Here is a 12,875-nt window from a genome sequence, read left to right on the forward strand (position 1 = left end):
TGAACCTTGGGACTTCTTATACTACTTTTAGTTCGTTATTTCTCTTTTTCATTTCCTTCAGCAATTATATCAATTTCTGCCACTCTGTTCCAACTTTCTACACAATTACCTCATTGTCAGTTTTGTGAAAATAAGTTACTGAAAATGAAAAAGTATATAAATCCATGTAATAAATTCAGAAAATAGCTTCAGAACTAGATTTTTATGTTATTATACATAAGCGTTTTTGAACCAGGCTTCTCCATAATTTTGTGTTACTATTTTCTACCTAGATGCTCTATACAGAGTACTCCTATTTGTCCATGTAGGAATTTTTACTATGTAAATGTTTGGTCACTCATCTTCATTATCTACATCTGATTTATGTGTTTCATAAAGTAGTTCAACTTGTAGGCTTAGTTTTTTGCTATAAGCCATATTAGTTTTAAGTGGATTCGTGTGAGTGTATGTATACCTGAAGATACACTTTTCCCTTCACTTAAACAAAAAATGCTGGGCAAATTAGGAAGTATCTTTTTTTGCTTTTTAAAGTTCGTAAACGTAAGACATGACATTTTCAAATAATATTGTTTTAGAGGTCCCCTTTCCATATTCTTTGTGTAAAACTAGGGAAATAATCTAAATAAATTCAGTCTCATGTATCTCATTTATTCCATTGGGAAAATACTGTGTTTATATTCAAAACTGCTGTAGACCAGATCTCAGCTGCAGATCGGATCCATGACACTGTCAAATACCACCTTGACATGCCCATTTTTTTTTTTCGCCCTGTGGCCTGGAGAGGGGCAGGCGGGTAGAGGCAGAGACTTGCTATGTTACCCAGGCTCTTCTCAAACTTCTAGTCTTAAGCAATCCTGCCGCCTCGGTCTCCCAAAATACTGGAATTACAGGCATGAGTCACTGCACCTAGCCCCTATTTTGAGTTTTTATTTTGGACCTTGGTCTGATAAAGTTTAAAATAAGTGCTGAAACATATTACTATTTAGTCAAAGTTTAGTCTACGTAGTCAAAGTTTCTTGAAGGCACTTTTTCAGAATCTTTCCAGCCAACAGTAGCTCTCTGCCAAAAAGGATTCTGGCAAACTCTGCCTAGTGTTTCTTCCTTTTTGGAAATGATTGCATATAAACATATTGAAAACTCTGTGTAAAGGAACCTGCTTCACTTCTTTTCATCCCATATTTTACCAGGGATTCTTTTTTTTTTTTCCTTTTGCAATGCTATTAACATTGCATTTGAACTTGTGTTACATTGACTTACTTTTGGAATGCTGCTTTTAAGACATGGGACCTAGAATCCTTGAGCTACCAGTGACCAGAAAGATTTGAAGTTTGACTTTTTACTCTTTTGGATTAAGCCATGACAAGAGAAACAAAAATATGTACTCATGTTTTTAACTTGTTAAAATGCTTTTGGTTTTAAAGGAGGTTATACAAAAATTTTGCAATTTAAATTCTAAAACATTTTTGGCTGGGCACGGTGGCTCACACCTGTAATCCCAGCACTTTGGGAGGCGGAGGTGGGTGGATCACAAGGTAAGGAGATCGAGACCATCCTGGACAACACGGTGAAACTCCGTCTCTACTAAAATACAAAAAATAAGCAGGTGTGGTGGCACATGCCTGTAATCCCAGCAACTGGGGAGGCTGAGGTAGGGGAATCGCTCAAACCCAGGAGGCGGAAGTTGCAGTGAACCTAGATCATGCCCCGCACTCCAGCCTGGTGACAGAGCAAGACTCTGTCTCAAAAAAAAAAAAAAAAAAAAAAAATTGTGGGATACGTCTAACATGATATTTGAGAATATACACGTATGTGTAACTCATTCCAGTTTTACAAATGAATCATGAAATGCCATATGCTATCTCTAGATCAATGAGTTTCAAACTCCAGGCATTTTAATAGGTAGTGATCAGCTTTAAATACACATATATAAGAATTTTTGGCCGGGCGCAGTGGCTCACACCTGTAATCTCAGCACTTTGGGAGGCTGAGGCCAGTGGATCATGAGGTCAGGAGATCGAGACCATCCTGGCTAACCTGGTGAAACCCCATCTCTACTAAAAATACAAAACATTAGCCAGGCATGGTGGCGGGTGCCTGTAGTCCCAGCTACTCAGGAGGCTGAGGCAGGAGAATGGTGTGAACCCTGGAGGCGGAGCTTGCAGTGGGCCAAGATCGTACCACTGTACTCCAGCCTGGGCAACAGAGTGAGACTCCGTCTCAAAAAAAAAAAAAAGAATTTAAAAACATATATGAGTATATGTGTGCTGAGTCATGCAATAGTTGCTACTAGTATTTACCTATGAAGACAAATTATCTGTGCTAGACACTTAAATTCCTTATAATATCAAGAATATAATTTTGGAGGACCCTGAAAGAAACATTCAAAAGTGTATTTAGGCCAGACATGGTGGCTCACGCCTGTAATCCCAGCACTAGGTGGCTGAAGCAGGAGACCCCTTCTCCATAAGAAATGGAAAAATTAGCTAGGCATGGTGGCAGACACCTGTAGTCCCAGCTCCTCTAGAGGCTGAGAGGAGAATCACTTGAGCCCAGGAGTTCAAGACTGCAGTTTACCAAGATACGGCCACTGGACTCCAGCCTGGGCCACAGAGCGAGACCGTGTCTCTCTCTCTAAAAAAAAAAAAGTATTTGTATTTATAAGATGTTTTAAGGAAAGACACCAGTAAATCATTGGAAGTCACCTGATTACTTTTATTAAGTAGATACCTAGCAAGTGACAATCCAGATTTTAATTGCACTACAATTTCCACCCCTCTTTTAGACAGAGATTGAAAAATAATTTAAGAACTTTTAAAAAATGGAAAAACTACCCTAGCTGGGGATAAACAAGAGCAGAGAGATAAATAGTGCTAAGCCAATTATTTATTTATTTATTTATTTAAGGCAGGGTCTTGCTCTGTTGCCCAGGTTTTGAGTGCATTGGCATGTCCAGGGCTCACTGCAGCCTTGACCTCCCAGGCTCAAGAGATCTTCCTGCTTTCCTGAGTAGCTGGGACGACAGGCACACGCCACTATGTCCACCTAATTTTCGTGATTTTGGAGAGATCAGGTCTCACTATGTTGCCCAGGCTGGTCTAGAACTCCTGGGCTCAAGTGATCCTCCTACTTCAGCCTCCCAAAGTGCTTGGGATTACAGGCATGAGCCATCTCACCTGGCCTACTCTTATTTTTAATCTGTTTTTATCTAAAATAACTAACATTTCCACTTACACAGGCTTATTTTGTGGGAAAAAGGTGTATTTATTATTAAAGGAATGTCTATAATTATAATTTTTATTCTATTTCAAATAATTTAAAATATTCTAATTTTATATTATCTAAATCTAATATTCTAGAATTATTTATTGAGTGTGCATGTTTCATCTACTAATTTAGGGATTTCCAAAAAAAACAAATTAATTGTTATTTTTTAGATGTTAATAACTGAAGAGTTTATTATTCAATTTTCTATCAGAATTTCTGTAAAAACTAAAAATATAGTTTTAGGTATGATTTTTACAATTGAAAAATTAATATGAACTATGAAAAGGAAAACATTAAATGCAAGAATATGCTTTTAACTAAGGATTTACATCCCAATTTAAATGTATGCAATATAAGTATAGTCTATCCTGAGACAAAGCTATATAACCTTTACCACTTTAAAGATCATTAAGCCATTATAGTATGTTTGTAAAATATAAGCTACCTACCAGTTTCGTTTGTTTGTTTGTTTGTTTTCTGTCTGTTTGATTGTTTGAGATGGAGTCTCACTCTGTCACCCAGGCTGGAGTGCAGTGGCATGATTTTGGCTCCCTGCAACCTCCACCTCCTGGGTTCAAGCGATTCTCCTGCCTCTGCCGCCCAAGTAGTTGGGATTACAGGTGCCCACCACCACACCCAGCGAATTTTTGTATTTTTAGTAGAGATGGGGTTTTGCCATGTTAGTCAGGCTGGTCTCGAACTCCTGACCTCAGGTGATCCACCTGTCTTGGCCTCCCAAAGTGCTGGGATTACAGGCATGAGCCACCATGCCTGGCCTAAGCTACCTAATTTTTAAATTGCTATTTTAAACTTGTATTTAGAAATGGTAACAATTTTATCAACTATGAATGTTTAAATCCTTTATGTTCTTCAGTTGTTATTTATTAATTTATTCTTACATTTCAGAATGGCTCTCTTCTGTGTATAAACAGCAGTGGTTTGCTATGCTGCGGGCAGAACAAGACAGTGAGGTGGGGTAAGTATATTATAACATATGATTTTTCGTTAAAAAATTTTGCTATGGATTTTTTAATGCATTAATTATGTTGAAAAATAATTAACAGTATTGAAAACTCAAGCTATTGAAGTAAAGATCATATCACTTTTTATTATATTTTTGCAACATTATCAGTCTTATAAATGTCTTTCTGGTCAATTAGTATAATGCAATTATTGAAATGTCATTTACTTTGTTAGTAAAATCGAACATGTAATCCTTGTATACCTTGTTTCACTTAGTATCATACGATTTTCTTTCGACATACTGAACTATTATTTGAGGTAATGCTTTCATAAAGCACAATTTTTATATTTATGTCTAGGTAAATCAGTTTTTTCTTATTTATGGTAGTATTATCAAATTCTAATTAATGTAATAAATAGGTTTTGATGATCTTTAAGGCTAAAATGAATTTAAATACCATGCAGGCCAGGCACAGTGGCTCACGCCTGTAATCCCAACACTTTGGGAGGCTGAGGTGGGAGGATCACTTGGGGTCAAGAGTTTGAGACCAGCCTGGCCAACATAATGAAACCCTGTCTCTACTAAACCCTGGAAGTGGAGTTTGCGGTGAGCCGAGATTGCTCCACTGCACTTCCAAGCCTGGGGGATAGAGTGAGACTCTGTATCAAAAATAAAATAAAATAAAATAAAATAAAATAAACAAAACAAAACAACAAAAACACCATCTGGTTACGGATACCTTCCCCAAAAACATATGACTCCCCCCACAAAACATTAATGCTCTTCCTTCATCTTAAAGGAAAGAGGTATAGTGTTTTGTAGTTCACAGAACTTTTATATTTGTGATTTGATCCTTCTGCTAGCTTCTTAATATATAGGTATTATGAAGAGACTGAGAATACAGAAAGACCTTTGAAGTTTAATTTTTTGCCCCTGATCTCTTTGAACTCATTTTTATATACCAAAGAATTTTTTTAAGTAATGACCTAATTATAAGTTTTCATCCAAACAGTAAGTGTATGAAAGTATTACATAAATTCATGATGCTTATGAGATTTTTATTATCCAGGATCCTAGTTTCTACTTTGATTATAATTATATATTTTTTCAACTATATTCCTGGTATATTTATCCAGCATAAATAATAGTAAGATTGTTGAGGCTGGGCGCGGTGGCTCACGCCTGTAATCCCAGCACTTTGAGGGGCCAAGGTGGGTGGATCACCTGAGGTTGGGAATTCGAGACCAGCCTGACCAACATGGAGAAACCCCGTCTCTACTAAAAATACAAAATTAACCGGGTGTGGTGGCACATGCCTGTAATCCCAGCTACTCAAGAGGCTGAGGCAGGAGAATCGCTTGAACCTGGGAGGTGGAGGTTGCAGTGAGCCAAGATTGCACCATTGCACTCCAGCCTGGGCAACAAAAGCGAAACTCCGTCCCAAAAATAAATAAGAAAAAAAAGGTTGTTGAAATACAAATAATAAATTGAAACCAAAAAATGAACTATTTAATGAAATTGAGAACTGAAGCATTTTGTAGTATATGAAGTAACAATGAGCTATTTAATGGAATTGAGAACTGAAGCATTTTGTAGTATATGAAGTAACAATGAACTGTTTAATGGAATTGAGAACTGAAGCATTTTTGTAGTGTATGAAGTAGCTTATAAATCATCCTATATCTTCTGTATATTCAATTTTTAGATTTTGGATGTTCTTTACTTTTCAAGATTTTCCTCACCCATATCCTTATTGAGGGTAATATAGAGTCTCATCTAAGATACTGCACTAGAATAAGTGTTTAGTTTTTTGCCTAAGAGGTACAGTCATTCTGGGGGAATTGGTTTCAGGACCCCTGCGTATACCAAAATCCACACATACTCTAGTCCCACAGTTGTTTAGTCCTGCAAAACCCACATATACAAAAAGTTGGCTCTCCATATACAAGTGGGATTTCACATCCCACAAATACTGCTTTTTTTTTTTTCTTTTTTTTTTTCTGAGACGGAGTCTCTGTCGCCGAGGCTAGAGTACAGTGGCGCAGTCACAGCTCACTGCAAGCTCCGCCTCCCGGGTTCACACCATTCTCCTGCCTCAGCCTCTCCAGCCACTGGGACTACAAGCGCCCACCACCATGCCCGGCTAATTTTTTTGTATTTTTAGTAGAGACGGGATTTCACCATGTTAGACTGGATGGTCTCAATCTCCTGACCTTGTGATCCGCCCTCCTCGGCTTCCCAAAGTGCTGGAATTACAGGCATGAGCCACCGCGCCTGGCCAAATAGTTCATTTTTTATCTGATTTTGGTTGAGAAAAATCTGTGTATAAATGGACCCAAGCAGTTCAAACCTGTTGTTCAAGGGTCAACTGTGTATGATTATATTCCCGCTTAGGAAATGTTCTGTTCAGCAGATAAACCAAGCATCTGCTCACTGCTGCAGGACTGCTAAAGTGAGGAAGACACTATATTCCCTGGATGCTAGGTTATAATCTGATGTCAAGTCTCCCTCTGGGGTTCTCCTCATAAAACTCTCGTTTACATTGCCAAGAAGGTTATCTTTCTAAAACGGAAATAAAACTGTGTCACTCCTCTACTTAAATATGTCCAGGGATATTTGATGATAGTTAAGGGATTATAGTATTGGTATTCAAAATTATTGAAGCTAGATGGTAAGAAAATTTGGCTCATTACACTGTTTTCTCTGCTTTCATATGTTTGTAGTTTTTCATAATAAAAAATTTTAAAGTTACAGAATAAATGCTTGGGAACTAGTTACCTACAAGAGCAGTTGAAACTTATTAGCATGACCTGTGGGAACTGTCAGCATTCTATCCCAGATGCATTTAGCTTCATCTCCTTTCATGTTCATCTGCACTAAATGTGCACTAAATTCTTATGTTCGTATGCTGCAGCTGTATTAAATTCCTTTACATTTGGTTTTCTGTTATGCTCCAGTTCCTTTTTATCCACTATTTCTTCTGCCTGGAATACTCTTAGCCCTCCTTAGAATTCACCCCTCACCTCCACCTCACCCAACAAGCTTCCACTCAGGCACAAATAATATTTACTCTCTAATGATCCCCCTCTAACCATGGGCAATAAATCTGTACCTTCTTCATGCTCTTAACATCACAAACCACAAACTATTAATGTTATTATAATTAACTGTATTATAATTATTACTTATGTCTAATTCCCTACTAAACTGAGCTCTTGGATATCAAGGACATGTTTTATTAGTCTTATTTACACTTATTTATTTATTGTATTTGTTTCATTATTTTATTATCTATTATATATGCTATTATTTTACCCAGTTTCTAGACACTTCATGTTGTGAATGAGTATATGAATGAATGTATTGTATTGCTATTATCATTTGGAATTATAAAGCTAATAATAATACTATATTTATTACAACTTGAGATAACAGTGTTTCTCTTAATTTATTAAGGTTTTTAAACTAGGGAACCAAGTAAAGACTTAACTGATAAAATTCTACATTTTCTATTAAATATTGATTTTGCATACTTACACTACATGAAAAATGGTTTGCATGTGAAACAAGTAATGTTAAGTGGTAGGTGATATCAAGTCACATCTTATTTACAGAAATAATAGATTTTAACTTGTTTTACTTAGTAGACTTTTGCTTTTTTTTTTTTTTTTTTTTTTTGGCAAATAGAATTTTTCAGTTTTTCTTTTCCTCTTCTCTGGTTTGACTGAGCCCTAATAAAAGTAGTCCAGAAGTCAGGGCAATAAGTGAAACATAGAAGATATTAAATCTTTTTTATCTAGCAAAGGTAATAGACTAAATTTAATCAACACATTGTTATTTTTATCTGTACCACAAAAATTTATTTTTAAATCTGGTAGCAAGATTTTCTGTCCTTAACTCATAGTTCTTTTTCAATTATTAGTTGCATATTTTCTATGAGAGTTCATGTTTTATGTATATTTTTAGGCCTCAAGAAATCAATAAAGAAGAACTAGAGGGAAATAGCATGAGGTGTGGTAGAAAGCTTGCCAAAGATGGTGAAGTAAGTATGGGTTGTGACTGTTAATATTCTCATACAAATTGTATTATCAGCACATCCTGCACCTGTAAGTAATAATCATGACACTTGTCATACCTCAGAAGAGCTTGTATACTTTCTGTAGCATGATCTTCTGGGAAAGGCGTTACAGCCACCACACTCAGTAGCGATTGATTACTTGGACTTGTATGAGAATGCCGAACTTAAATTTTGAGTTCAGATAAGAGATACAAGAAGAGGGTACCTTAGCAATCCGAAATTAAGATGAAGAAATTGTGAGGGATCTGTTACATAGTCTTAAAAGTGATTCTGTGTTACAGTTATCCTAAATCAAGGACATTCAGATCCATTGATTGTTACCCACATTAGGAATTACCTTTTCTCGGCCAGGCACGGTGGCTCACACCTATAATCCCAGCACTTTGGAAGGCTGAGGTGGGTAGATCGCTTGAGGCCAAGAGTTCAAGACCAGCCTCGCCAACATGGTGAAACCCTGTCTCTACTGAAAATACAAAAGTTAGCCAGGCATGGTGGTGCGTGCCTGTAAACCCAGCTACCAGGGAGGGTGAGGCACAAGAATCACCTGAACTTGGGAGGCAGAGGTTACAGTGAGCCAAGATCATGCTACTGCACTCCAGCCTGGCTGGAGAAACCCCATCTCAAAAAAAAAAAAAAAGGTATTTTTTCATTATCACCCAATATAAATGTATATGAGTGAAAGAACAGTATTTGAAAACAATACTTACGCCTGTGCATCCAGAGATTCTTTTTTCTATTTAATACTTTTATTGTTATTTTTTATTTAGAGACAGGCTGTCCCTCTGTCACCCAATCGGGAGTGCAGTGGCATGACCACAGCTCACTGCAGCCTTTACCTCCCAGGCTCAAGCACTCCTCCCATCCCAGCATCCCAAATAGCTGGAATTACAAGCATGAACCACCATGCCCAGCTATCTATTTAATATTTTTTTTAAAAAAAAACTGATTGTGGCTGGGCGTGGTGGCTCACGCCTATAATCCCAGCACTTTGGGAGGCCAAGGCAGGCAGATCACACTGTCAAGAGATCGAGACCATCCTGGCCAACATGGTGAAACCCCATCTCTACTAAAAACACAAAAATTAGCTGGGTGTGGTGGTACACACTTGTAGTCCCAGCTACTCGGGAGGCTGCGGCAGGAGAATCGCCTGAACCCGGAAGGCAGAAGTTGCAGTGAGTTGAGATCACACCACTGCGCTCCAGCCTGGTGACAGAGCGAGACTCCGTCTCAAAAACAAAACAAAACAAAACAAAACCAGCTGATTGTATCCTATTCAATTGATTTTACAATCTACTAATGGGACATGAACTACATTTTTAAATATTCCCCCCCAACTAATTATAATTTTTATTTTTCAAAAAAAATCAGCCTTATATAGATACCCATTTGGTTATTTCTATCCCAAACTTTTCCTCATTTTTACTTTATTTATTTTTAATTTTTAAAAGTTGATTGTTTTATGTTTGCATTGGTTGACTGATTGGCAGTGTCTCAATGTGTCGCCCAGGCTGGAGTGCAGTGGCACAATCATTGCTCACTGCAGCCTCAGTGCTCTGAACTGAAAGCAATCCTCCTACCTCAGTCTGTGGAGTAGCTGAGACTGCAGACACATGCCACCACACCCAGCTAATCTTATTTTTTACTATTTGTAGAGATGGGGGTCACCCTATGCTGCCCAGGCTGGTCTCAAATTCCTGGGCTCAAGAGATTCTCCTGCCTTAGCCTCCCAAAGTGGTGGGATTATAGGCGTGAGCCACCATACCCAGCCTATGTTTGCCTTTATATTATGATAGATGTTCAGAGTATAAAAGAATAGTTTTCTTTAGTTCACATTTTTCCTTGTTGCTGCTTCCAGATCTTGTTGTTACTTTGAAGCAAATGCTTCTACTATACCACCTACTACCCTTATTATGGCCATAATTCACTGAGCTCACTGCCTTTCTTTTCTTTTTTTATTTCTTTTTTCTTTTTTTTTTTTTTTTGAGACAGAGTCTCACTCTGTTGCCCAGGCTGGAATGCAGTGGCACAATCATGACTCACGGAAGCCTTGACTTCCTGGGCTCAAGTGATCCTCCCACCTGAGCTTCCCAAGTAGCTGGGACTACAAGCATGCACCACCACGCCTGGCTAATTTTTTAAAATTTTTTGTAAAGACGAGGTCTCACTAGTTGCCCAGGCTGGTCTCAAACTCCTGGGCTCAAGTGGTCCTCCTACCTTGGCCTCCCATATTGTTGAGATTACAGGCGTGAGCCACCACGTCCAGCCCTCATTACCTTTCTTTATCACTATTCTTATTATCAGTCTTGATGATTTCAATATCTCTATTCCTTGACCTTCCTTCCCCCATGCTCTTGTGCTCCACCCTACCTCAGGCATCCATTCCCATGAGCATACCCTTGCATTATTAATTACTACACCACCTTCAAAATCTCCATTTCAGGCATCCTGTTTTCAGACCCCACCTCGTCTTTCTAGCTCATTCTCTCTAGCACCTGGACTCCAACAATTTTTTAACCCCATTTGGCTATATAATACATTATTTTTGCAACCTTTCCCTATCACCTTTCTGACCACATTTCTACTTCTTTCTTTGCCTGACTTATATTTTGTGTTCCATCTTAAAATTGGTCGCTTGCTTATACTCTTTTAACTTTTCTTTTTCCTCTTTGACATGTTAAACTCACCTGGCTAAACCCCAACTCTTGTTAAGGGTTGCACTCCATGCTTGCATCCAGACAGATGAATGTGATTAAAGACAAGCACCATACCCCATTAGGTTCCACTTGAATGTGGTAACCATGAATTTCAAGTAGGTTAGTGCTGCATCATGATCTGTCTGCATTTCCCTAGTGAACTGATCCTCCCATTAGCTGAGGTAACTCATACCTTCTCTCCTCAAAAGGGCAATACTCTCACCCTTATTCTTACCTGATGGCCTTGCTGCCTACTGCAATGAAAAGAGAATCTGTACATCCTCTTACCAGTAGTTCTGCCAGTCTACCTGCATCTATAGCTATGCGCTATGCTTTTCCTCTTATTAGAAAAATGAACTGCCTGCTTCTTAGTCCATTCCCTCTCTTGTACTGGACTCTATCCATGCTCACCTATTCAGAACCTTTACTCCAGCCAGGCACAGTGGTATGCACCTGCAGTTCCAGCTACTTGGGAGGATTAGGTGGAAAAATTGCTTGAACCCAGGAGTTAGAGTTCAGCCTGGGCAATATAGAGAGACCTTGTCTCTAAAAAAAAAAAAAAAAAAAAAGCTTTGCCCTTACAGTTATCACCTCACCTCTGCTAGGGCAGAAACTGTATGTTATTTACTGCTATGATTCCATTGCTTATAGGAGTGCCTGGCATATAATATGTGCTCAATAAATATCAGTTAATACTGAATTGCAATCCAGGGTGTCAGCCAAACACTTGAAGCCCTAACTACTTCTCTCTATCACACCACCTTATCTGATACTCTCACATTAACTATTAGCTGATAGAATAAACAAACTCGTGAACCCCATGATGGTATTTACATAACCCAGTTATGTGTCACTTAAGGTATTTTAGAGTATTTTTAAAGCAAGGAGTTGTTTTGTTTTTTTTTTTTTTTTGAGACAGAGTCTCGCTCTGTCACCCAGGCTGGAGTGCAGTGGCTGGATCTCAGCTCACTGCAAGCTCCGCCTCCCGGGTTCACGCCATTCTCCTGCCTCAGCCTCCCGAGTAGCTGGGACTACAGGCGTCCGCCACCACGCCCGGCTAATTTTTTGTGTTTTTTTAGTAGAGACGGGGTTTCACCGTGTTAGCCAGGATGGTCTCGATCTCCTGACCTCGTGATCCGCCCGTCTCGGCCTCCCAAAGTGCTGGGATTATAGGCTTGAGCCACCGCGCCCGGCAGCAAGGAGATTTTAATGGGTTCTTAGTTACCCCCATCTAGATTCTTAGTGCTCTAAGCTATATAGTCACATAGAGTTGCAGCGAAAAGCCTTATTATTGCTTCACACAGTGGCTTATGCCTGTAATCCCAGCACTTTGGGAGGCTGAGGCGGGCGGATCACAAGATCAGGAGTTCAAGACCAACCTGGCCAACATAGTGAAACCCTGTCTCTACTAAAAATACAAAAAAAAAAAAAAAGGCCAGACGCAGTGGCTCTCTTCTATAGTCCCAGCACTTTAGGAGGCTGAGGCGGGCAGATCACCTGAGGTCGAGAGTTCGAGACCAGCCTGACCAACATGGAGAAACCCCGTCTCTATTAAAAATACAAAATTAGCCAGGCGTGGTGTTGCATGCCTGTAATCCCAGCTACTCGGGAGGCTGAGGCAGGAGAATCGTTTGAACCCGGGAGGCAGAGGTTGTGGTGAGCCGAAATCATGCCATTGCACTCCAGCCTGGGCAACTAGAGCAAAACTGTGTCTCAAAAAACAACAACAACAAAAATTAGCCGGGCGTGGTGGCAGGCACCTGTAGTCCCAGCTACTTGGGAGCCTGAGGCAGGAGAATCACTTGAACCTGGGAGGTGGAGGTTGCAGTGAGCCGAGATAATGCCGCTGCACTCCAGCCTGAGTGACAGTGAGACT

At 39.2% G+C, this 12,875-nt stretch overlaps 1 protein-coding gene across 1 annotated transcript in view; it reads left to right on the forward strand.

Moving 5' to 3' along the window:
• The window catches only part of GMCL1 (germ cell-less 1, spermatogenesis associated), a 53,209-nt gene that overhangs the window by 28,572 nt on the left and 11,762 nt on the right, over positions 1–12,875 (forward strand). Inside the window, exons 10-11 of the mRNA XM_003908769.4 lie at positions 4,171–4,240; positions 8,195–8,270. Coding sequence (XP_003908818.1) covers positions 4,171–4,240; positions 8,195–8,270 — 146 coding nt within the window. The remainder of the gene's footprint in view (positions 1–4,170; positions 4,241–8,194; positions 8,271–12,875) is intronic.

This window comes from Papio anubis, chromosome 14 (assembly GCF_008728515.1).
Source record: "Papio anubis isolate 15944 chromosome 14, Panubis1.0, whole genome shotgun sequence".
In the NCBI taxonomy this organism is placed as follows: domain Eukaryota; kingdom Metazoa; phylum Chordata; class Mammalia; order Primates; family Cercopithecidae; genus Papio; species Papio anubis.